General features: G+C 37.5%; 1 protein-coding gene across 2 annotated transcripts in view; it reads left to right on the top strand.

Annotated features, from left to right (window-relative positions):
- Positions 1-25,656, top strand: part of snx14 (sorting nexin 14) — a 46,464-nt gene that overhangs the window by 4,640 nt on the left and 16,168 nt on the right. The window contains exons 4-22 of one of the 2 annotated variants that reach the window (XM_058755199.1): positions 3,309-3,385; positions 4,341-4,419; positions 4,512-4,555; positions 4,656-4,743; positions 4,862-4,946; positions 5,198-5,354; positions 6,080-6,155; positions 8,138-8,182; positions 8,282-8,362; positions 8,555-8,669; positions 12,007-12,162; positions 12,260-12,384; positions 12,468-12,526; positions 13,178-13,201; positions 18,314-18,446; positions 20,230-20,422; positions 20,525-20,608; positions 20,695-20,795; positions 22,313-22,424. In XM_058755199.1, the coding sequence (XP_058611182.1) occupies positions 3,309-3,385; positions 4,341-4,419; positions 4,512-4,555; positions 4,656-4,743; positions 4,862-4,946; positions 5,198-5,354; positions 6,080-6,155; positions 8,138-8,182; positions 8,282-8,362; positions 8,555-8,669; positions 12,007-12,162; positions 12,260-12,384; positions 12,468-12,526; positions 13,178-13,201; positions 18,314-18,446; positions 20,230-20,422; positions 20,525-20,608; positions 20,695-20,795; positions 22,313-22,424 (1,834 nt within the window). The remainder of the gene's footprint in view (positions 1-3,308; positions 3,386-4,340; positions 4,420-4,511; positions 4,556-4,655; positions 4,744-4,861; positions 4,947-5,197; positions 5,355-6,079; positions 6,156-8,137; positions 8,183-8,281; positions 8,363-8,554; positions 8,670-12,006; positions 12,163-12,259; positions 12,385-12,467; positions 12,527-13,177; positions 13,202-18,313; positions 18,447-20,229; positions 20,423-20,524; positions 20,609-20,694; positions 20,796-22,312; positions 22,425-25,656) is intronic. The other variant, XM_058755200.1, reaches the window with a different exon arrangement.

Raw genomic sequence — 25,656 nt, 5'->3', positions numbered from 1 at the left:
CTGATAACTCTGTAATCTACAGTCAGCCGCTTGGTACCATCAGGTTTTCTCACTGTCCACATGGAGTCAGTGGAAGTGATAATGATGCAGATAATCGTGTCCACACTCAGTGGGTATTTTCGAGTTCTTAACTGTAGAGTGCCTGTAAAGTGTGCCTTGATGCTGAGATAAACTCTCATGTCCTAATTATGTCTTAAATCTTATGGATTATTCATTAGTTATAATAGACCTTGGTTCTTTTTTTTTTCTTCTTTGATACGCTCTCAAAGCCAGCTGCTAGGGAGTATGGTGGGAATATTGGTCAGCCCCACAACTACAATAGCAAAATCATCTGGAACCTTCTTCGGCACGGCTCACTTTGCTTGAACTTTGGTTCGTTATTTCTTTGCTTGATGTTTGATTTGGTTCTTCTTTCTCTTCTTGCATTCTATCCTTTTTCCCCACAAATACCAGCACTCATCTATAACGGGCTGATGTCATGGGGACCTCTGAAAAGCAGGGGTCACCCCAAGTGCCTATGCAGCTGGGTAAGCTGACCTGCTTGTCTCTTGCATGGGGTCAAGTAATGAAGTCACCATTGACACTAGTGCTTTTTTCGGATCAGGGATCAGGCCTTTTAGCCATATCCCAACAAATGGTCCCTTGTTACCCTGCTGCTTCAGCAAGTCATTAGGGTCAGTGTCTCTCGTTACCATACCAGAGTGCATAATGTATGCTGACACAAGTCTTTCGATGTAGTCTGCCCCATCGTTCCTGGCCTTGTGATTAACAGACGTTACCTTGGACCAATCAGTTTTGATGCATTCTTTCAGCAACTGTTGGATCACTTCCTATGCATCGTTCTCCACTTCCAATTCCCAGACATAATTTCCCCTTGTGGGTCAACCTTCCTACGGCCCAAGAAATCTCCAGCTTCCCTGTGACTTATGCTCTTTGGATGCTCTTTTCACAGGGTCACCTATTTTCTTAGCTTACATATTAAGTGTGGTTTGGTCTGGTGGTTTAAAGTTGTAATAGGTCTCAGCTTCTTCTCCGCTACTCTTAATTCTGCTATTAACCATAAGGGGGCACATTTTAGTGCCTCCTTTTACTCCCGGCCTTCTGGCCTCCAGATGGTCTTAGGCAGGAAGGAATCTGTCATCTTCCTGGTCAGAGTCTGTATCTGAGTCTGCCTTAGACTGCATGCACATACATGCCCTCCACCATTCTGAGGTGAAGAGATCTGGATACAGAGAGGATATGCAACAGCAGCTTAGCTAACTGAGCTCACTCACAGATGATTGTCCATTGGGAGTCTGCAGCTCACTTTCAGATGTTCCCTGTTGTCTCTGTAGGTCTTGTTACGGCACTAAGTCAACATTAAAGCAGAGAAAAAAACATAATTGTCTCCCAACTCCCTGCAGAGATTTCCACAACTTTTGAGCAACAGCTTTAACAGCGGCAGAAACAATGGAAAATACAACATCTTGAGGAGGGAGAAAGGAATTTGTTTGTCTGAAGTGTACTTTTATGCGCACCACACAAATCACTCACAGCTTGGACAGTAATTATGGTAATTATCTGAGCCAAGAGGCAATTGAAAAAAGATAGTGGCGGAGAAGTGCATACAATAGCAGGAGAAAACCCTAAACACGCCATCTAGACACAAACACATTGTAACCACAATTAAATAAATAAAACTAGATAAATATATGTTCTTGGTCGAAACAATCACTAACTTGCTAACTTTTTTTTCCAGTTTATCATTTAGCCCCCTAATATGCTCCTCACATTGGGAGTTTTCAATCTTGTGCCGGTCTTTCGTTACTTTGTCTGTATGCCTTCAGCGCTTCGACCAAATTATAAAAGTCAACTTATGCCTTTTGGCAACCAGCAGAAGGAAGTATATAGTGTGTGTGTATATATATATATATATATATATAGGTGATATGTTGGCTATTTGAGTATATAGTGAACTCATTGTCATGTTCAAGAAACCAGCTTGAGATGATTTAAGCTTTGTGACATGGCATGTTATCCTACAGTAAGTACACTGATGGGTACACTGTGGTCATAAAAGGATCGACATGGTCTGCAGCAATTCTCAGGTAGGCTGTGGCATCTAAACAATGCTCAGTTGGTACTAAGGGGACCAAAGTGTGAGCCATTAATACAGGATAGGCAGGATAGATGCTTTCATGTTGTTTACGCCAAAATCTGACCCTGCTATCCGAACATCGAGAAAGAAATCGAGACTCCTCAGACTGGGCAACCGTTTTCCTATCCTCTTTATTTGGTGAGCCTGTGAGAATTGTAGCCTCAGTCTCCTGTTCTTAGCTGACAGGGGTGGCACCTGCTGTGGTCTTCTGCTGCTGTAGACCAAGGTTTGAGCTTGGTTGTAACAAGTGGTTATATGAGTTACTATTGCCTTAGGAACCAGTCTGTCCATTCTCCTCAGACCTCTTGCATCAATAAGGCATTTTTACCCACGGAACTGCTGCTCACAGGATATCCCTGTGAACCCTAGAGATGGGTTTACAGATAAATGGGAAACATGATACTGGTCACAAATCAGCACGCCGGAAGGCCTCTCACCCAATCAAATCTGAGGACTGGAACTAACTGTTGTGTGAACCGATATATTGGCCTAGCCAATACTTGACCATTAGGATAAGTGTTCTCTCTGCTTTATGCCATTTTCAAAATCTTCCTCATGTTTTGTGAATTTTCAGTATATCTTTTGTAAAATAAATGTTTATTTGTCATTTCAACAATATTGTGTACAAATTATTATCAGCATTATATAGAACACCTTACCTTGACCGCTAGTTAAAAATTTAGTCAACTTTAATTATATAATGCATTATACGATGCTGATTGTTTCAAAGCAGCTTCATAGTAATTAAATGACAATCAATGCCATCAAATTCATTCAGATTCTGCTGGAAAGTCGGTAGTGTCATTATTTAGCTCCAGTCTGTTCAGTGCTGATTCAGATCAGTTCAATAACTTTGTAAAGTTCATCAGTTATGAAACAAGTTCAGTTCAGCTATAAACAGCTCTACAGAAGTGTCATTATACAGCTCGAATCAGTTGATTCAGTTCAGTTCCATGACCATGTTGATTTGTCAATTATGAAACAAATTTGATTCAGCTATAAAGCATCTTTACAGAAGACAATAGTGTAAAGTAACAAGTTTTGTTGTCATCTGATAATGTCAGTAATGTCAAATTTATAATATTACTGAATATTTAGTATCTATTAAACCCTTTTGAGACTGTTTGTTCTGTATTGATGATTACAATACTGTATATCTGTGTATCCCCAGCCACAGACACAGCAGGAATTGTTCCCACTGGGTCACAGTTGTGCAGTATGTGGGAAAATCCAGTGCAAACGCCACAGGTATGATCTGGAATCTTACACGCCTTTCATCAACTTGGGCATATGTCAACCCAAAACCAAAAGAAAGTAATAAGAAATTATATTTAGAACACTTACTGTCATCTGTCATCAAGTTTTTTTAATGTGTTTTTGGTTAAAATGCCTGTGGTGGTCTGTGGTGAACAGAAGCTCAAGATATTTTTTACATTTTATTCTACAACAAATCTACACCAGTAATACCTACTTGTGCAAATTATTATTATAACTCAAAATATTAAAAAAACAGTAAACTGAAAGAATTGACGGAAGCTTAGTTATATTGAAGTCATGTGACCATGATGTAGTTTACTTATAGCTTACGTTTAACCTTTTTATTCTGGCTATTGTATTTTGGATTCAGAATTCATAGTTGTGTTAAAGTTCAAGATTATTTTATACTTCTTTTCTGCAACATTCCAAAAGCCAAATGGAAAAATCCATGGGTTTTTGTTAAGGGATCCAGGTCAATGCAAACGTCGGTCTACAAAAGTAGAAAAAAAAAGACAAGATTTTGTGTTCAAATTGTTACATTTACATTCCTGACAAGTAAGCACTTTTAAACCCTTCGCCACCAGCCTGCTGTAATGTGAAAAAAAAAAATCTACGCTATTTAAGGTTCATTATTCATTTTTTTTGATGATTTAAATGCAGCTACCAATGGTAGTATCTCTTAGCATCTCTGTGTTTGAGCAAGGACTGAAAACATGATATTGGGTTTTAAAGACTTTCTTTCAAGTTTTGCATTTTACATTATTCATCTTGGGTTTCAACTTAAAACGCAATAAAAATTCTGTCTTGAAAAAGACAAACCAAACAAATAATTCTGTGGTATTCTGCAATAAAAAAAATTCAAGGACAATGTCTGTTCTTTTGCATTTGGAGACCTTTTTGCTTAGATAATGTTGTAAATGTAACTATTTGTGTTTTTATTCCAAAGACCTACCCTTCTGCTGGAGAACTATCAGCCATGGTTGGACTTAAAAGTGCCATCCAAAGTGGATGCCAGTATTTCAGAGGTAGACTCATAATGCCAGTCCTGAGTAAAATGCTATATTATAAGCATATTAATAAATCAAACTAATAAATCCTTTGTTTGACTTCTCTTCAGGTTTTGGAGTTAGTTCTAGAGAACTTTGTGTACCCATGGTATAGGTATGGCTGCTTTAAATGCAAAAGTTACTTTTATTACAATGTTTTAGCTGAAAAAAAAAAAAATGTAAGCAATGTTCAGGTTTTTTTTTTTTGTAATCAGAGATATTACAGATGACGAGGCGTGTGTCGATGAACTGAGACAAACAATCCGTTTCTTTGCTGCAGTTCTGGCTCATCGAGCACAAAGAGTACATACACCTTTACACAATTTATTTCTGCAATGAATTCTGTACTGATATCACTATTTAAATACTGCAGCTTTCTATAGATTTATAAAGTGGCATACTGATTGAAACTGTCTTGTAGGTGGATGTTCCCTTAGTTGTGATGGACAAAATGATGAAGGCAGCTATGAAGCACATTGAGATCATAGGAAAAGCACAGCAGAAAGGTGCGTTCTGTGATGAAGTCATTCAATATCAGTGGAGCTTAGGTCTAGAATTCCAGTAAATAAACTAACTATTAAAAAGATGGTTGGTTCTTTGAACTGTAACATGGGAGTTCCTTTCCCATAGTCACCTATAGAGCATTTCTGTTGTACTTTTCTTTCAAGGTGTTATCTTATAAAGGACATTTTGCATTTTGGCACCATCAGTTTAATCAGTTTTGTTAACCATCTTTTTGTATAAATTGTGTGAACAGTGAAGAATACAGAGGGTCTTCAGCAGGCAGCTGTAGCCGAATACGGTGCAGATCTGCATGTGGCCCTGCGGAGCCGCAAAGATGAGCTGCTGTACTTGAGGAAGCTCACAGAGCTGCTGTTTCCTTACGTCATGCCCCCTAAAGCTACAGACTGCAGGTACATCTCTCTCACACACACACACACACACACACGCACTGGACACTCCTGCTCAAAGGTTTGTGGTCAGTAGGTTTTTTTTTTTTTTTTTAAATAAATGTTTTTAAAATAAGTCTCTTATTCTCTCCAAGGCTGTACTATTGTGAAATAATATATACAATATACAATAACGGTTTCTATTTGAATATACTTTAAAATGTAGTTTATTCCTGTGATCAAAGCTGAATTTTCAGCATCATTACTCCAGTCATCAGTGTCACTTGATCTTTGAGAAATCATTCTAATATGCTGATTTGCTGCTCAAGAATTATTATTTCTTATTATACTCAGTTTTAAAAACAATTGTGCTGCTTAATATGCTTCTAGAAATCATCATATTTTTTTCAGGATTATTTAATATATTGAAAATTCAAAAGAACAGCATTTATTTATTGAAGCAGATTTTATTTTTTTTATTTTTTTGTAGCAATATAACAGTCTTTGCTGTCATTCAATTAACTATAATGCGTCCTTTCTCGAAAAAAAAAAGCATTAATTTGTTCATAAAAAACCTGAATTACCCTAAAGCTTTGAGATCCATGTTAAACATCTTTAATGACGCAAGCGTGCATTTACCCATTATATATGAATTTTTCGAAGTCTCTAAGTGTGAATTGTTCTGTGAAAAGTGTGATCAGTTGATGTTTATCTGCTATATTCATTTAAGCTTTGTGGTTCATTTTCAGATCTTTGGCCCTGCTGATTCGAGAGGTCATGACAGGTTCTGTTTTTCTGCCAATAATGGACTTTGTGGCTGATCCTGTGAGTGTAACAGCTAACCGTAAATGACGACATTAAACTGTAGATATTTTCTCTTTGTCCTTCATTAGTACATTAAATTGATTACAGTTGTCCATGTGTGTGTGTATGTATATATATATATATATATATATATATATATATATATATATATATATATATATATATATATATATATATATATATATATATATATATATGCATGCATACATACATACAGTATCTCACAGAAGTGAGTACACCCCTCACATTTTTGTAAATATTTTATTATATCTTTTCATGTGACAACACTGAAGAAATTACACTTTGCCACAATGTAAAGTAGTGAGTGTACAGCTTGTATAACAGTGTAAATTTGCTGTCCCCTCAAAATAACTGAGGGGACACACAGCCATTAATGTCTAAACCGCTGGCCTCAAAAGTGAGTACACCCCTAAGTGAAAATGTCCAAATTGGGCCCAAAGTGTCAATATTTTGTGTGGCCACCATTATATTCCAGCACTGCCTTAACCCTCTTGGGCATGGAGTTCACCAGAGCTTCACAGGTTGCCACTGGAGTCCTCTTCCACTCCTCCATGACGGCATCACGGAGCTGGTGGATGTTAGAGACCTTGCTCTCCTCCACCTTCCGTTTAAGGATGCCCCACAGATGCTCACTAGGGTTACGTCTGGAGACATACTTGGCCAGTCCATCACCTTTACCCTCAGCTTCTTTAGCAAGGCAGTGGTCGTCTTGGAGGTGTGTTTGGGGTCGTTATCATGTTGGAATAGAAGGGAGGTGATCATGCTCTGCTTCAGTATGTCACAGTACATGTTGGCATTCATGGTTCCCTCAATGAACTGTAGCTCCCCAGTGCCGGCAGCACTCATGCAGCCCCAGACCATGACACTCCCACCACCATGCTTGACTGTAGGCAAGACACACTTGTCTTTGTACTCCTCACCTGGTTGCCACCACACACACATGACACCGTCTGAACCAAGTAAGTTTATCTTGGTCTCATCAGACCACAGGACATGGTTCCAGTAATCCATGTCCTTAGTCTGCTTCTCTTCAGCAAACTGTTTGTGGGCTTTCTTGTGCATCATCTTTAGAAGAGGCTTCCTTCTGGGACGACAGCCATGCAGACCAATTTGATGCAGTGTGCGGCGTGTGGTCTGAGCACTGACAGGCTGACCCCCCACCCCTTCAACCTCTGCAGCAATGCTGGCAGCAGTCATACGTCAATTTCCCAAACACAACCTCTGGATATGACGCTGAGCATGTGCACTCAACTTCTTTGGTCGACCATGGCGACGCCTGTTCTGAGTGGAACCTGTCCTGTTAAACCGCTGTATGGTCTTGGCCACCGTGCTGCAGCTCAGTTTCAGGGTCTTGGCAATCTTCTTATAGCCTACACCATCTTTATGTAGAGCAACAATTCTTTTTTTCAGATCCTCAGAGAGTTCTTTGCCATGAGGTGCCATGTTGAACTTCCAGTGACCAGTATGAGAGAGGGAGAGCGATAACACCAAATTTAACACACCTGCTCCCCATTCACACCTGAGACCTTGTAACACTAACAAGTCACATGACACCGGGGAGAGAAAATGGCTAATTGTGCCCAATTTGGACATTTTCACTTAGGGGTGTACTCACTTTTGAGGCCAGCGGTTTAGACATTAATGGCTGTGTGTGGAGTTATTTTGAGGGGACAGCAAATTCACACTGTTATACAAGCTGTACACTCACTACTTTACATTGTAGCAAAGTGTCATTTCTTCAGTGTTGTCACATGAAAAGATATAATAAAATATTTACAAAAATGTGAGAGGTGTACTCACTTCTGTGAGATACTGTATATATTGTATATGCATACACACACACACACACACACAAACAATATTGTAATAGCTGCATTTGATACACCATATAAATGTAAATTGTTTTACTACTGTGAGGGAATCTTGTAGTTATTCATATTCATGAATCACTTTTTTTCCAGGACACAGTGAATCACATGGTGCTCATTTTCATTGATGATACTCCAGTGAGTGATTCAAGCAAATTAATTATAGTTTGGTCAGTTGGCCTTTTCCTGCCATTTAAACATGGTTTTTAATTTTATTTCTGTAATTTCTGCTGTTAGCCTGAGACAGTTACTGACCCTCCATCTGCGCTGGTGCCCTTCCTGGAGAAGTTTGCAGACCCACGCAACAAGAAGTCTTCGGTGTGTACTTTGGTCAACTTAATATTTAATGCTTTCAGGTTTTATAAAGGCATCTAAAGAAAAGTATTGTAGTGAGAAGGTTGATCAATTTCAAATTTTACGTACTATATCGTTTTAGTTTTTTGAGTTCTCGTGTCTAGCGAATGTCTCGAAGAAAAACAACCTGTACATTTTTGTATGTTGTTCTTTCAGGTGTTGAAGTTGGATTTGAAGGAGATCAGAGAGCAACAGGATCTGTTGTTTCGTTTTATGAGTTTCCTGAAGGAGGAAGGAGCGGTACATGTCCTGCAGTTCTGCCTGACTGTGGGTGAGGACATGCTTTTCACTGCACACAATGCATGATAGTCTCATTTGTGAATAATCTGATGGGAAGAAGTGGGTTTCTGTTACCAAAATATGTACAAGTATATTCATTATATAGCAGTCATATGCTAACATAAAAATTACAAAGAAGGCTCAGAGAATGAATTTCATCTTCAAACAAGGTGGGAAGATTTTGGTCTGTGTCATACCCAGCTCAGAAAGTCAGGTCCAGTTGGGTTTGAAAGAAATCTTATAAATCTATTAATATTGGACTCAGACCAAAGACTGGGCACCAGTTATATTGTGGTTCTCACATGGGGCATCAGATGAACTTTTGATTTTCACACAAGAAATTATGAAGTGAGTTTTGGTCACCCGTCACTTAAGCTGAGTGTGAGAGTGTCAGAAGACTGACAGAAGATGGCCACATTAGTAACACATCTATGAAAATTTCCAGTCAAAGTAGTACTACTCAAAAGTAATTCCCAAGTAACACCTGATCATTACACCAACAGGGACTTGGCATTCTACATTCATAGACCCCACAAGATTTTATAGTGTTTCTGTTGGAATCTTTGCACATTCACCCACTAAAGTATTTGTGAGGTCAAGCACTGATGTTCGATGAGAAGGCCTGACTCAAAATCTCCATTCCAGTTCATTTCAAAGGTGTTGGGTGGGGTTGAGGTCAGGGCTTTGCATGGGCCAGTCAAGTTCTTCCACACCAAACTCATCCAACCACATCTTTATGGGCCGTGCTCTGTGCTCTGAGTCACAGTCATGCTGGAATAAATGCTTGGCCTTTTCCCAAACTTTTCCCACAATGTTGGAAGCATAGCATTGTCCAAAATGTTTTGATATGCTCTAGCATTAGGTTTTTCCTTCACTGGAAGTAAGAGGCCGAACAGCCCAACCCCTGAAAAACTTCCTCCAACAAACTTTACAGTCGGCACAATGCAGTCAGGCAGGTAATGTTCTCCTGGAATCTGCCAAACCCAGATTCGCCCATCAGGCTGCCAAACTTGTCACAGAGTCCAGCGAATGTGTGCTTTACTCCACCCTGTCCGACGAGTTGCTGCCGTTATTAAATGCTTCCACTTTCCAGTAATACCATGGAATAGTGATGTCCTATTCTTGATCGAATCATTCTTTTGAGCCGGTTCTCAGGAAGTAACCGGTTGAGCCAGTTCACAAAATCAAACTGAATCAACGCAAAACGCACAGCCGAAGTAGCATGTCCGATTCAAAAAGAACCGAACGAGCCGGTTCAACTAGCTTTCTAAGTTTGCTGAGGATTACTGAGATTCTGACGAGTGAGTTGCTGACATTATATGCACGTGTGTATCACCGAGTAACTTTCTTTAATAACAAACAAAAACATACTGGAAATATGTTTGACTAGTTTTATTAAACAAGCCTAAATTTCTATTAAAACATGGAAAAAACTGAATTTTACTATGGTTTATTGTGCATGCAGATTAAGTTGTTAAGCTAAATCAATGAGTTTATAAAACTGGTTTATTCTTTCTGTATTTAGACATATAGAACATATTAGCGTTTAAGCATCAATGTCTGTAATTTGTGCTGTAGGTGAAAAACTTTTAGGAAACTTCCCCAAGATGTAGGCTACTCAGTACTGGTCTTATCCAACATGGATGATCAGCGAATTAAATTGTGTCCACAGACATCATTAACATACATGATTAAACAGCAATAATCCGCAGTATGTATTTACACAAATAACTTTATTTTAATATTTAATTGATATAACATGACACTGAGTTGTTAGAAAAGAAAAGCATAGTGACATCATTGAACTGAACAAAAAACAGTTTGTAGAAATAAATCAGACTTTGTATCTCTACCATGGAATAGCTACCAGGAATGAAATTTCACGAACTGACTTCGTAAAGGTTGGCATTCTATCACAGTACTATGCTAGAATTCACTGAGCTCTTCAGAAAGACCCATGGTCAGTAATTAAGAGGTGTGTCCCAACACTTTTGTCCAAATAGTGTACTCCAAAAATGAAGGCTTGCTCAATGGAGCTTATCTTGGTTGCAAATATGCCTATGTCTTCTGTCTCTCTGGGCCAGAGACTCAGAAATCGATCAATCTGCTTTTGTCTCTCTTTGTGATGGACACTTGAGAAGTGATGTATCGTTTGTTGTCTCGCTGGTCGAAGACGTAGTCTATCTTTTACTGTATTTTTCCTCACAGGCCGGAGAATCGAATCTTTTGAAAAGGTTCATTTATCCCTTCGTTTATCACATTTCTCTCCAAAGAGAAGTATATTACAGTGTGAATTTGGATCTTGCATGCATTCATTTCTATGTGCAGACCAGTTGTATTTGTGTATTACAACTGTTGTTGTCAGCTGTCATTAAGAATACTTATTCCTCTGAAAAAGTATGAAGTTTATGTGTTGAGTTTACATCAATTTTAAGCTTTTCAAACATACAGTAGTTACGAATAGATTTGGATGGATCTTTGTGGCCTCTTGAAACTTACTAAGGTGATGGTTGGCTGTTGGCCAATGTTGGGCCACCACTGAGAGTTAGTTGCCTAGTATTTGCTGTGTTGTCCACCAATTGAGCATGTTTAATGGTCATTGGAGAGGGGTCAGACTGTTTGGCTGTTCAGCTTAGAAGATGCATGCTAGGTGGCTGCTGGCTTTAGTCTTTTTTTTTAGTCTGTTCAAGTGTTTTTTTTTGACCCACTACAGGTGACCAGAGGCAACTCTGCAGTCGGCTTTCGATACTGCTAGTTCTATGTCAGTTTGTTGTATCTGGGCCTCTAGAAATTAGTTTCAAGATGGTTAAAGGGCAGTTAGTTCATAAGAAACTCCTTGTGGACCAATGGGATGTCCTCTCCTTTCCATGCTTTGCACTGGGATCTTCTTGCCTTCTGAAATATTTACTTCAAGCACAAACGATACACTTAGTTTTGAGCTGTTTTTGATGGTGAAATTGAGCAAAAACAGACAATACTAACAATATTGTGTCAAAAATGTAACACAAAATTAACTTCTTGTTAAATGCGATAATTTTAATGCGTTATTTCTTTCAAAATTAATTGCACCACATTAACACCTTAAATTGATATCTCTAAGATATACACACATATATATATATATATATATATATATATATATATATATATATATATATATGTATATTATTCAGTAGATCAAGAATAACCTGATTTACAAAAGAATTTAGTTAAAATATCACGTATTGTGAGCGATAATTGCATGATGTTAATGTATACACTGCTTAATGTTAACTAAGGTTAAATGAATCGTTCACTCAAAAATCTGTCCTTTATGTTTTTGTGTGTAGAGGAGTTTAATGACCGGATCCTGTGTCCTGATCTGAGCGACACGGAGATGCAGCGTTTGCATGAGGAGGTGCAGAAGATCTATGAGACATATTGTCTGGAGGAGAGCATTGACAAGATTAGCTTTGACCCCTTCATCATAGAGGAAATCCACAACAGTCAGTCTCATTACGGTTTTCTGTGCTGCCCCTGTGTCGACTCGTGTGCCACGGTCTCTCATTCTCTCCTTCTCTCCTTCTCTGTCACTTCCTGCAGTCGCTCAGGGGCCGTACACAGGGGTGGTGAAGCTCCAGACGATGCGATGTCTGTTTGAGGCCTATGAACATGTGCTGTCTCTGCTGGAGAATGTCTTCACCCCCATGTTCTGCCACAGCGATGAGGTAACTTCCAGGAAATGTCATTTCAGAGCTGCTTAAGCAGTGTTTAAATTCTCCATCATGCATCTGTCTCTGTTCTTCCTCAGTATTTTCGGCATCTGCTCTGGGGTGCTGAATCTCCTGCTAGAAATTCAAAGCTAAACAGGTGAGTTTTCTTCTTATGTGTGTGTGTGTGAGCTGTTGCTAAACTCGCACAGCAGCGGAATACAATTTAGACTGCTTATAAAAGGTTGTTTATAAATAGTTTGATTATGAAAAAGCCTGACAACTCATTTGAGAGCGCAGAAGTGAAGACAGCCTTAATATTAGAATTGTAATTTTGCTGTTGTTCAATAAAATAAAAAAATGTAAAAAATAATTTACTACAGTAATGTGAAAAAAGGTTGCAGTTCATAAATTTTGTAACACTGTTTGTGCTGCCTTCATTTATGGTGAGTTTAATAGTTATTGTGTTATAGTAGTACAAAATCTAACAAATTTCAGATTTAGAATAATAGCAATTAGCAGAAATAGGCTTTATTTTTTTACGCAAAATATATTATGGTTTCATTTTGATTTTGTGTGAAAAATTGTTAAGATTAATCGGACACTTGATGACATTGTCATTATTTTTACACCCGGGTTAAATCTTCATTTGCTGTGTATTCTGTGTGAGAGAAAGCTCATACAACATGAACGTGAGTGGGCTTCATGATCACAGAGTGAGTATTATGCACTTGATATAGTCGCGTGTGCATGTGTAGCAGTGAGAGACGTCTGTAGGGCAGACTTTAACCCCTTTTGCCTGTTATTCCAGGAATTTGAGTTTGGATGATTTAAGGTAAGTGTATTGTTGAGGTTCAAGTGATTGTTGTCCAGTGCTCTCACTGCATGCTATATAAAGCTGCCTGAAAGTAATTTGACGTGCCTCAGTGTCATGAAGAATAATTAAACCGCTTGATAGGAGAGTTGGGCAATATATCAGATATTTACAATATATTCAGTAATGTTTTGGTGGCAATATGAAACTAACCAGTATAGTGAATATTATAATTATTTTGGCACATTTTATTTGCCTATTATGTGTAACTTGACATTTGTATTTGAAGGTTGTTAAAGGGGTCATGAACTGAGAAACCAAAATTGCCTTGATTTTTTTTTTTTTTTTTTTTTTTTATAACATATAAGAGGTCATTGTACTATAAAAACATCCTGTAAGTTTCAGAACTCAAAACTTTCTTGTTAGTCTAAACACAGCTTATATTGAAGCCAGTCTTCCAAAACGACAGCTTGTGGAATGTTCTTCTCTATGATTTAACCCTTGTGTGACCTTTTGGTGTTATTGCCAGCTGCAATAACAGCTGGCAATAATTTTGGCACAGGTGTGTATTTTTATTGGAATTGTATTATTTCACGCCTATTTCCTTTTAATAAATCTATTTTGGACTAGGTGCAAAAAATAGTTCCTCTCAGGACCTTAAGGACAAAAATGTCCCCATTGAAACGCATTAAAACTGCTATTTTTAATCGCAGTGCCATTTAACTGTAAAATTATGCAACTTTTGTTAATAGGCTTTCATTCTGTTGGCAAGGCTTTATTTTATAATAATATAATATGTAATTATTATTATTTTATTCTTTTTTACCAGATGGTGCCATTTTTTTTCAGGTTTGGCCTATAAAGCAAATACTCACTTTATTCCTGTTTTCTGCTTCTGCATATTATAGAGCCAATTGGATAAATAATGCAGCTATAATTGTGTGGGTGTGCTGGCATGGATGTCATAGTGTGGTTTGTATGTGTGTCATAAAAAAAAAATTGTGTGTGTGTTCTTGTAATATTTGAGAGAGAGAAACTGTACTGTAAATCCCAAATCCAACCACTGTGTGCACCAGGGGAGATTTGCTGGCATCTAATGGGGAAAATTTGGTACTGCGCCCAAACAGAATCTTACGGAAAGCTAATTTTTTGCGATATCAACCTCAAATTTGGAACACAACTTTGTTTCATAAAATATATATTTAATATAAAATATTGTTCATAAATCATTTTCATAAACTTAAATCTCTATAACTTTTTTGTGGTTTCACTTCAACAGTAATCTGCCATGGGTCTTCTTTAAAATGAGAACAAACTTAAATCTGTGCTCCCAAGCTTCACATTTTTATGACAGTTTTTTTTGACACGGACATTTTTGTCCACTATGGACCTATGTGTAACTTTTTTTTATTTTATTGACACACAAGGGTTAATAGTGTATATAAGCACCGCCTCCGCAGAAGAAGATCAACACCTGCTTCTACATCGCTGCCTGTTTAGCCCCGCCCACTGATTCTACATTGCTGCCTGTTTAGCCCCGCCCACTAATTCGCGCATGTAGTGTTTTACGAGAGAGACGAACTCGCAGGTCTATGCAGAAAACAAACGATAAAGATGGCTCTGAAGAAAACAAGATGCAAACATTATAAGTGAACCTCAGAGAACAGTACAAAAAAAAAGGCAGTTCATGACCCCTTTAAATGCTACTCCAACTGAAAATATTCACCCTTTTTAGAACAAATAAGTTTCATAAGTGCATATCAAAATATATACAGTGGGGTCAGAGTCTTAGACCACTTTTGAAAATTTAAATATTACATTTTTTTTCCATTTAAAAGTTACCAGCATAATTTGCTTTGAGTTGAATTTAAAAAGACTTTAGATATGTATTTGAGGATGTCTTTAATGTGTCTCCTGTTAATCACAGCATTACTTAAGCTGACATAAAGTGAACCTGATGATCATGTTCTCCCGTAAGATCTGAGATCCCAAAGAGCATCTGATGTCATTCAGTGGAAACATAACACTGTACGATGTTCTAAAACTTCATAATCATTTAAGGGTTTAAATGAATAAATGAGCTTTCTTAACATGTGGTCTCAGACTTTTGGACCCCACTATACACAAATCACTGGAAAATAATGAGAAATATAGGTTTTTCTTTTTTATATTGCCCAGTTAAGTTTTGTATTGTTATACTGTTATATTGCTCATTTGATATTTGAGGAGTATTTTATAGGTGAAAACATCAGAGTTCAGGCTTTTTCATTAGGTCCTTTGTCTTCACACCAAAAAGATTCTAGGAGACAGTTTACAGTTTTTACATGTTTATTCTGCCAGTTTTCCCAACTGGAGGTCAGACTTCACACAGGTTTGAAAGTGTGAGCTGTTAAGTCAGCTGCTCATTGCATAACTCCAAAAACAAAAAACATTAAAATTAAAAAATTAAAAATTAAATAAATAAAATAATAATAATGGTTGGGTATATGATCTGGGAATATCAACTATCATCTGCTTTGCTTTTACTGAGATCTTGACTCAGTTTTTGAGGCTGTTGCAAACCGAACACTTAAAAATGGAAAATTGTTATACAAGTTAACCACTTCCTCTGAAATTTCCATCTGATCTAAATAATATTGCATATTTAATTGTATTGTTTTTTTCAACAAATGAATGTAGAACAGGAGAACCACATGAACATAATCACAATGGATTACAATTGCCATCTTAATGTGCAGATAAGTCACATCACACTTATTTTTATATATAGCACTTTATACAGTACAGCAGCTTCACAGGATAATAGTGTTAATGTTGCAAAATTATTCAAACTTCAAAACTCAGCAGTAAAGGAGCTCTACAGTAGACAATGATATCATTATCATTCAACTCAAGTCAGTTCAGTTTTTTTAACTAAGCGTCACACAAACTGACTTTTTTTCCAAAAATTATATAATCGCTGGACATACGTAGGGAGTCAGTGGGCATCACTATGTTTCTTGGCAGTGAAGTGGTAATAGCTCCCTGCTGACATAATCCATCATTCAACTGTAAACAGTCCATTACAGCAGACCTTCCTTTTTTCCTATTTTATTTCACATAGCCAGATATAAGAGGGGCAAATTTGAATGCAGTCTTTTAGTGTGTCACTTATTATCTGTTCTCCTCGCTGTCTGAGAAAGGCAAAATCAGCAAAAACAGTTGCTAAGTGTGTCTCCAGCCCATCCAAATTAAGTTGTTTTGATTCTGCTATTGTGCTGCCAGCTTTAGCAGGAGTTTAGTGGAGCTGTTAACATTCACTTCCTGACTAGTCTTGCATAATTAGACCCTTGGTTTCCTGTGGCATCATCAAATCTGGATCATATAACCGCTTGTTTGGCCAAGAAGAACAGTCCAGTTGCCCACAGTGGGACAGAAAACACTGTTTTCTTTCAAAAGGTATAAATACAGATTATTACACAGAATGAAAACAAAGTTTTAAATATCTCCAATAGTTTGCAAAAAAAAAAAAAATGTGATTGTGGTTTCACACACTTTGGCAAATCCAGCACTTAGTTCTTCCTCCCAAACTCTCATGTCATCAGCACAGTTTTGTTCTTTGTCAGACTGATGTTCTGACGTGTTGAAATTGCATTCCAGTTGAGCAATCTGTTTGTATCTTGCAAAAATTTTTTTACATTTTTTTCTGCAAGTGTTATTCAGTTTTTTGGTGCAATAGGAGTGAGGTGGCCAGCAAATACACCGTGCAGTGTTTCCCACAAGTCTGAAATATAGTAGTGGTAGAAACCACTAAATATATAGTACTAAATGTATCTATTGAAATTAAATTATAGAGATATATCATAAACTGAATATAAATGATTTTTATTAAAGCTAACAAAGTGATTCAATCAAGAGCAGTGAGTGATTGTCTCTCTCTATTGTTGTTTGATTAACATTGACACAGACAGTTGCAGGTTTATTGGGCTGTTGTCACTTTAAGACCTAATGCACGGATCCAATATGCTGACACGTATCTGATTTCTTTCCCAACTGTTTACGTTCACTTAAGACATAACCATTACATTGTGTACTTGTCAAGATAGGAATTTTGTTATAACTTTGACTGTCTAAGCACGTTTAGTAGTACTCACGCTATGTAACAGGCGGCTTTCTCTGTGCACGCTTCATTATCTGACAGAACAACATGCAAGTACCAAATTGAGACCTCACATGTGTTATTTCCCTTTAACTGTGAAAAAAATAATAATAATAATGTGAAAGTTTAACGTGCCGAGAAAATTAACGTAAAGGATAAACTTTCATTACCTCATAATGTGAACAGAATTGCGAATTAGATTAAATTAGAGTTGGCAAATATACCTGGGTAGACATTAATATACCTGGGTGGCCTGCCCAAGTAACGTCTGTGTGTGAGAAACACTGATTTGCCATCTGAGGCTCAAACTACCCACTAACTTACAAGGCTACATGCACCAGATCCCTTTTTAAATAAATCTTCATATAAATGAAGCTAGTAATGAATCATAATTTGATGTGCGTTCAAACCATTTTGTTTGTCCATCTCCAGCTGTCCTTTAGTGCTGATGTTTATCCGTTTTGTTCCCATTATCTGTGCTGGCATGCTTATTTGCTTCATTTAGAATTAGCAGCATCCCTTTGGCCAGGAATTATATCACTGGCCACAGGTCCCCATTGGTCAATTCCAGAGCCACACCCACTTCCATCTTAATACGTCGCCCTACAGTATTACCAGCCCTCCCCAGGAAGTAAGTCTGGGGTGGAAAACACTCCCAGCTTGCTGCTCATCTTAGACCAGTTTGGCCATCTGTCTGTAAAAACCAAAGGTTGTTTTCTGGAGGTAAAACTGGTTCAAGTTCAGCACAGGCAGCAGGATTGATGCATGGGTTTACTGGACTGTCTGCATTGCCTTGCATTGCTTGAGCCTCTATTCCCTGTTTTTTAAAGGCATTTAGGTATACCCATCATTTCCTGTGATCATGTTTTCATTGTATTATGTGCCCTGTCATTGGTTGTGTGACTTTGGTGCATTGTAGATTGCTGTTTATGTCTTTTTTAAGCCACCCTTTTTGAATTTGTGACAAAACAATAACTCTGTGTTTTTGTGTACAGAAACACGTCAAAGCGTGGCGAGTCATTTGGGATCAGCCGTATTGGAAGCAAAATAAAAGGTGTGTTTAAGAGTAGCACGATGGAGGGCGCAATGCTACCACAATACGCCATGATTGAAGGAGAAGACGACACGGTGAGGAAAAACATGTTGTCACTGAACAGTTTCAGAATTGAGGTCACACTTTAGTTTGGGGACCAATTCACACTATTAACCACAACTTTTGCCCCAGTAAACACTTAATTCGCTGCTTATTAATAGTTTTGTTTGTCACTCTAAAACCTGGTGATGCCTCCGTCCACATGCAGTACTCAAAACAAGCAACAGGAAAAGACGAAGAGTTCAAACAATCAGAGCGTTTTGTATTTTTCGGTTTTGTGTTTAAATAATTACCTTGCATTTTATTTCTCTCCAAACTGGCTGTTTGTGTGTCCGTGAGTCTGCGGACTGAGATGAGGAAACGTCTCCCCAGTCCCCACTTTTATTTGAAAAATCAACACACGCCACACTTTAATGCAAAGTGTTTCTAAAGCTGTTGTCCAGATAAACTATACATAGTTACAGTCGAGTATTTATTGTCTTAATGTTTTTTTTTTAATGTCATCGTTCAAAGTGTTTCTGTCTTCTTTTATTCAGTTTATGCTTTTGTCCATGTTAGGGATTTCCTGGAGCGTCACTTCACATTACTTTCGTGATGCATATGTGGGTTTTCTGTGCGAGTGCACCCTCAAGCGTCCAGTATGAATGAAACAGATATTACATGTGTTTATAGCGCTCAATAATGGCCAATCCATAAAAATAATACTTCTCTCAAAAGAAATTTTGAAGTAAACACATGATAATCCGTGTTTTTCGACAGTGTACAGGAGGTTTTTTTTAAATAGCATTTTAAACCGCAAAAAAGAACTCTGATGTGCCCAATCATCAGAGCCAACCTGAAAAACGTGATTAAAAAATGCGAGGTATTTATTGAACTGTGTTTACTCTAAAATAATGTACAGTATAACAAGAATATCACAAACTGAGTGCAGACCCTGAGTACTAACCTATGAAAAGTATTTAACATGAAATCTTGCAAAACTATTAATTACGAATTTGACATTAGCCACCAAGGAGCTTCAGGTAATAATGTAGCTATCTAGAAACCCTCCCCCGCCGGTCACACTGATAGTACTCAAAATATTTTTCCAAGGTTGGCAGGTCTGAGTCAGGTAGTTGTTAAGTTTAGGTGTTGGTTAGGATTAAGGGATCTAAAATATGGTCATGCCCAATAAAGCAATAATATGTGCTTGAAACGTACTAATAAATGGCCAATATGCTAGAAATATGCATGATAATAAGAAACTAGTTAGCAAATAGTAAGAATTGGTCCCTAAACTAAAGTGTTACCAGAATTCATACCAACATTTCAGTACTCCGTACCAATACCAGTGAAATTTCAAGGTGCTTGGTATCAATTTTGGTACAATAAAAAAAACTGTTGAAACTATTTAACTTAACTATGTGAGAATAATAATAAAAAATTAACAATAATACTTAACAGAAATAAAAAAGTAAGTTAAAAATAAAAGTAAATTGTGAATGCTGATAATAATTATAAGTAAATAGTACATTAAAGAATTAAGTAGCCGATTAATCTCAATTTATGCCATTTTGAGCAGAATTGAGTGGATTCTGAAAAACTTAAACCTTTCTGTTTGGCCATTGCATTCTCACACTCAACGGACATCTCTGGCTACAATGCTCAATCCTTCAAAAACATGTTGCAATCGAAACCTTTGACGCCCTTTACAGAGCGTGCACACAAATATGCAGGCATTTTAATTTCTGCTCTTTTTTTTGAGTTCAACTGAATTCCATTTTGGTGCTAAAAATGTTTGAAACCGCTGGCTGAGCATTCACTGCTCTGTACGGTCAGGTGGAGGAAGCAGTGATGGTGTTTGAGGACGACTCTCCAGGGCCTGTGGAGGTGGCTGGAACTCCAGGAACATTGCGCAACCTTGCTGCTTGGACCATCTCAATCCCTTATGTGGATTTTTTTGAGGATGAGGTTAAGAAAGAGCGCACTCCAGTCTTCTGCATCGACGTAGAACGCCATGACAGGAAGAATGGTGAGTTTCAGAACTAAATTTACACTAAATTCCATTTGAATAAACTATTTTTTATATTGTGAGAACAGAGCCACTTTGAGAAAGTGCTTATTTGCTTTACAGTGGGGCATGAGACTGAGTGCTGGTCTGTGTACAGAAGATACCTGGAGTTTTATGTGCTGGAATCTAAACTCACAGAATTTCATGGTAAAGTTGTTTGTTGTCTCTCTCTTCATGACAGAGACTTCATGTTTATGGATTATTTATATCTCAAGTTTGTTTTTCTATTACAGGCCCATTCCAGGATGCTCAACTCCCTTCCAAAAGAATCATTGGACCAAAGAATTATGAATTCTTGTCCTCCAAACGAATTGAATTTGAGGAATATTTACAGGTAATTTACTTGAACTTGTACACTTCTTATTAACAAAGAGAAGTGCAAACAGCATCAATCTGCCACAATGTTACTTGAAATCAGGCCTTATAATGTATCAAAGTACATTATTAATGTAAATTTAATGTATCATGTTCAAGTTGTTTTGCAGTATAGGTGTGTATCATTGAAACTAGTTAAATGTTGAATAAACAGGGAATTAGAGAGACATATATAATGAAATTAACAATGATTTGCTGCATGTATAATTTACTTTATATGTGAAAAGAAAAGGTGATCATCTATTTATACAGAGAAAGACAAAGTTTCCAAGTGTGTTAATGAATTTAATTAATTTTTGTTAGTTTATTCTTAAAGGGTATTCATATGATGTTACTAAAAAGAACATTATTTTGTGTATTTGGTGCAATGCAATGTGTTTACGCGGTTCGAGGTTCAAAAAACACATTATTTTCCACATACTGTACATTAGTGTTGCTCCTCTATGCCCGCCTTTCTGAAACACGTCGATTTTTACAAAGCTCTGAGAAGCAAGGTGTGCTCTGATTGGCCAGTGCATTGTGATTGGCTGAATACCTCAAGCGTGTGACGGAAATGTTACGCCCCATGTTATGATGCTGTGTCCCTGCGCAACAAGACAAAAGCATTAAAGCCCACTATAAACGAGGCATTTGTTGCATTCAGTGAGGACATAATTACTGATTATAATGACTCAGACAGTCTTTTTACGCGTTGCGTTGCGCCGCGTAAACAAAACACCATGTTTGCATTTGTGATCGTAGAAACACCAGACAAGCACTACTATACACTGCTCAAAACTCACGTTTGAATCGTCAGTAGCAAATTCTTTAAATATTGAAACGTTGGAATTGCCCCACTTTATAGTGTTCACATCACAGCCATTCATAGTGTTCACATTGTAGGCTACTCTCTCCCAGGATGATGCACTGCACACACTCGAATATTTGTGTTGTACTGTTCTGGAACAGTGTTGTAAATATAACGTAACCACTGATTTTTAGTTGTGTACTCATTTGTAAGGCTAAACAAAGTACTTTCGCTTTCACAACGAAACATACAGCGTCTCCACGACATGGCGGCAAGAATACTACAGCGGGAATAAAAGTTACGCCGCCTTTCATTGCGTATACCTTATACAAATCTTCCCACACAGTGACGTAGACATTGAATGAGCCGTTTTAGGAAGGCGTGGCAGAGTCTTAACTTTTATAAAGAATATCTCTTTGGGTTTGAGACTTTAATCTGTGCAACTTTACAGATCTTATATATACACAAACAGCTTGTAACACTCCAAAGACAAAAGAAAACATGAAATCGCATCATATGACCCCTTTAAACAGTCCTCTGTATATATGTGTAGCATGATTGTTATTTGATACTGTTTATTAAATACACAAACTCTGCTTTTTTAAAACCACAGTCTTACTATGTTTTGATTTCTGGTTATGATGACATAATGCATATGATAATGACATGCATCTGCTTGTTTTCTAAAGAAACTGCTGCATCACCCTGAACTGAGTAACAGTCAGCTGCTGGCAGACTTCCTGTCACCTCACAGCATTGAGTCTCAGTTCAATGACAAAATGCTTCTGGATGTCAACCTGGGTATGTTTAACCTCCCTTAACCATATCCATTTAATCGGCTTAACTTCACATAACACGTCTGCACATTTGGTTTGGTATTATTTGGCCAGTGTCTTCTGTTCTTTATTAGAATTCTTTCACCATTTTTTTAATAATGTAATAAATTGAAAAAAATTCTCACTGAACCTGATTAGTGTGTATATTTTACACTGTATATAATAATATACCTGGTCTATAACTGAACCTGATTAGGGTGTATATTTTACACTGTATATATATATATATATATATATATATATATATATATATATATATATATATATATATATATATATATATATTATTTTAGGAACATTATTTTAATACTGGCTAAGAGCTTCCTTTGCTGTCAACCTCGTTTCTGGAGCCCCCCAACACTGCACATGTTGCATGTCACTGTTGCCGTATAAACGTACCCTCAGACAACGAAGTACTAAGAAACGGTTTTGATCGGCACTGGTAGTTGATAGTTGGAACTGTAGGGGAATTTACAGTTAAAACCCAAGGACCATGGTATGATGAACAAAGACCAGAAGTCAGAGATGCGATCAATGAAAGAAAAATGTACTGAATAGTTTGCAGTTTCATCAGCAGAAGTCAGCTTCAACACTCGTGATGGAGTTCGTAGGCTGCTCTGCGTACATGCTCCAGACACCAATAGTTGTTCTATACATGTTCTAATACATGTTCTAACAGAGGTCACTAATTACGTCAATCCACCGGTAAGCGAGATTCCGGTTGGTAGATAAACTTAGAAAATCTCCACACATGGACGTAAAACTCGAAGCATATCTTCTAGTGATTATTTTGGTGACAATTGATCATAGGTCAGACGCAATAGGTCTCTCCAGAGACGTATATCTGGTACCCTGGACATCAGGGTGACGTCAAGAGGATTTCCTCCTAGAGCTCTCTCTCTCTGCATCTAGCTGCAAAGATACACATACACAGAGAACACTTATCTGTACTTCAAGGTTGCCGGGCTCTGCCCTGAATCTTATCAGATATGTTTAACTACACACACACAATGAGATCAGCTTCTTAGAGAGTAACAAGGCAGACTAAAGCCATATTCAGCCTATTTTCTAACATGCATAAATGTAACTGCGGTAAATAATTATTCAAGAAATATTATAATTAACATTATTATGAGGGCCATTGTAGATCTGCAATCCACTCCTTCAGGATTATCGGCTATCGGCAAAAATCCAAGCCAATAGTTTTCCGGGTTGTGTTCGTTGCTGGAGCGGCTTAGAAGGGTCTGCTGTCAATATACAGTGCTAGAGCGGCCTCTAAAAGCGGAAATCACTGACACCTCATTACGGTTGTGCCGATAGATGATAGTATCGTGACTGAAATCATCTCTCTCGCTTGCGAATTGTCTCATCATAAACAACAAAGTGCGGATGTACGTCCGATTTAAGTATAAGTGATTTATTCTCAGAGTAGACGGCTTTACTGATTATAACGGGAGTGTTTTTTAAAGTGCATCACGCTAGACTGAACTTAGTTATGATGTTCTTTGGTAATGTAAATGTTTTTTGCTCGTTTTCTGTAGCTGCTGTTTGAATAAGTGAGGAAATGTAAGCATTATATTAGTAACTTAAAATGTTTCTATTAAATTATCATGTTAAATACAAATTAAAAACATTAGGCTTCTTCACTTTTTGGTAATGAAACGAAGTAATTATATAAATTAGCACGATAATATCGTGTATCGGTGATCTCACAGGCTGACTATGGGACGATATGACAATTGAGCATATTGCCACAGAGCGCCATTCACATAGTTTTCCATTAAATTACATTATATTTGTCCCTAATTGTTGTTAATGTACATAATGCCGAATAGGTGAAAAGACAGAATAAACCGAACAATGAGGTGACGCGATCAAACAGAGGCGCGCACTAATGCAGCAAACATGTCGACATTGTGGAAGCATTTAAAACTGTACGAGAAAGATGCAAAAATCATTACAAGCACCGACAGCGAGATGCCGTTTAGTGCTGCATCTCATGTCTCCGATGAGAAGTGGAAGGGGTGTTTGTTGCTGGTTACTGTATGATGATTGAATCGCAAAATGGCGTTAAACAATTAGTAAATAAACTGCAGAATGTACTGTCTTTTTAATACACGCACACATTGTGTATTCAAATTCAATGTATTCAAACAGTGCTGCACGAGCTTGCGATGCTATCTGCTTGTTAGCAAGGGTTCAAAGTCCAAAGCGCAAGGAAAATCTGCACTGAAACAGTGTTAATCGTCAGTTGCTCAGTAACATTTTAATGAATTTTTTAAAGGCATGTGACCAATGCGATACATGCGACAAACATCATTTATAAACCTGCTGTTGTCAACAAAAAGAATCACTGAGGTCTTCCTGCGGGTTTATGCCAAAATAAAAGCTGAGAAAAAGCAAGAACTCCGTCTACATTCATAAATGTTAATATTGTAATTTTGAAAAACCGTGTTTGGTATACGGCCTTCGGCCCAGTGTTTCATTTTGTTCAGCTTCGACTTCCGTCAAGAATTTAAATTTTCAGTGCATCCCTAATATCCACATGCATATCATTTCAATGCTATGGCCTTTTTGTGTAGTTATTTAAAGATGGCCATCTTTAAGCATGACTGTTGAAATTAAAGGGTAACACTTTACAATAAGAGTACATTTGTACTAGTGCTGGGCGGTATGACCAAAAATTTATATCACGGTATTTTTCAAAATTATACCGGTTTCACGGTATATGACGGTATTTATTTTTTTCATGCATGACCGGGTGTTAACCACATTTTCTACTGATTGAGAGAGGAAAAACTGCAGTAGATTGACTTAGAATGCCCTATTTTACTGTCATGATGAGCGAATATTGTAGAAAAATTCCACACTAAATAGTGACTAAACACGACTCATTAATACATGTTAACCAGGAGTCACTCTCATTTATAATTGCGACATCGTCTGATAAAATCAACATGCATCTAACGTTACACTAAAGAGCGGCTATGCGGTGGTTTTGGCTATATTACTTTTTGTCTCATGCAGCGCACTGCCTGCATCTGAGTAACAAACTAAATAAAAAATAAAAAAAAGTGCATAATATTAACAGACGAACTATGCTCATTATTTATAATTCCAAACAATCAGTTAGCGGCAAGTGCTTGGAAAAGCTGTTTAGTACTCATTTACTGACGAGTCTGCTGTGGTACGGCCAG

Source organism: Onychostoma macrolepis, chromosome 20, assembly GCF_012432095.1.
Source record: "Onychostoma macrolepis isolate SWU-2019 chromosome 20, ASM1243209v1, whole genome shotgun sequence".
In the NCBI taxonomy this organism is placed as follows: Eukaryota; Metazoa; Chordata; class Actinopteri; order Cypriniformes; family Cyprinidae; genus Onychostoma; species Onychostoma macrolepis.
The sequence above is the reverse complement of the archived record's forward strand: the minus strand, read 5'-3'. Positions and strand labels throughout refer to the sequence as shown.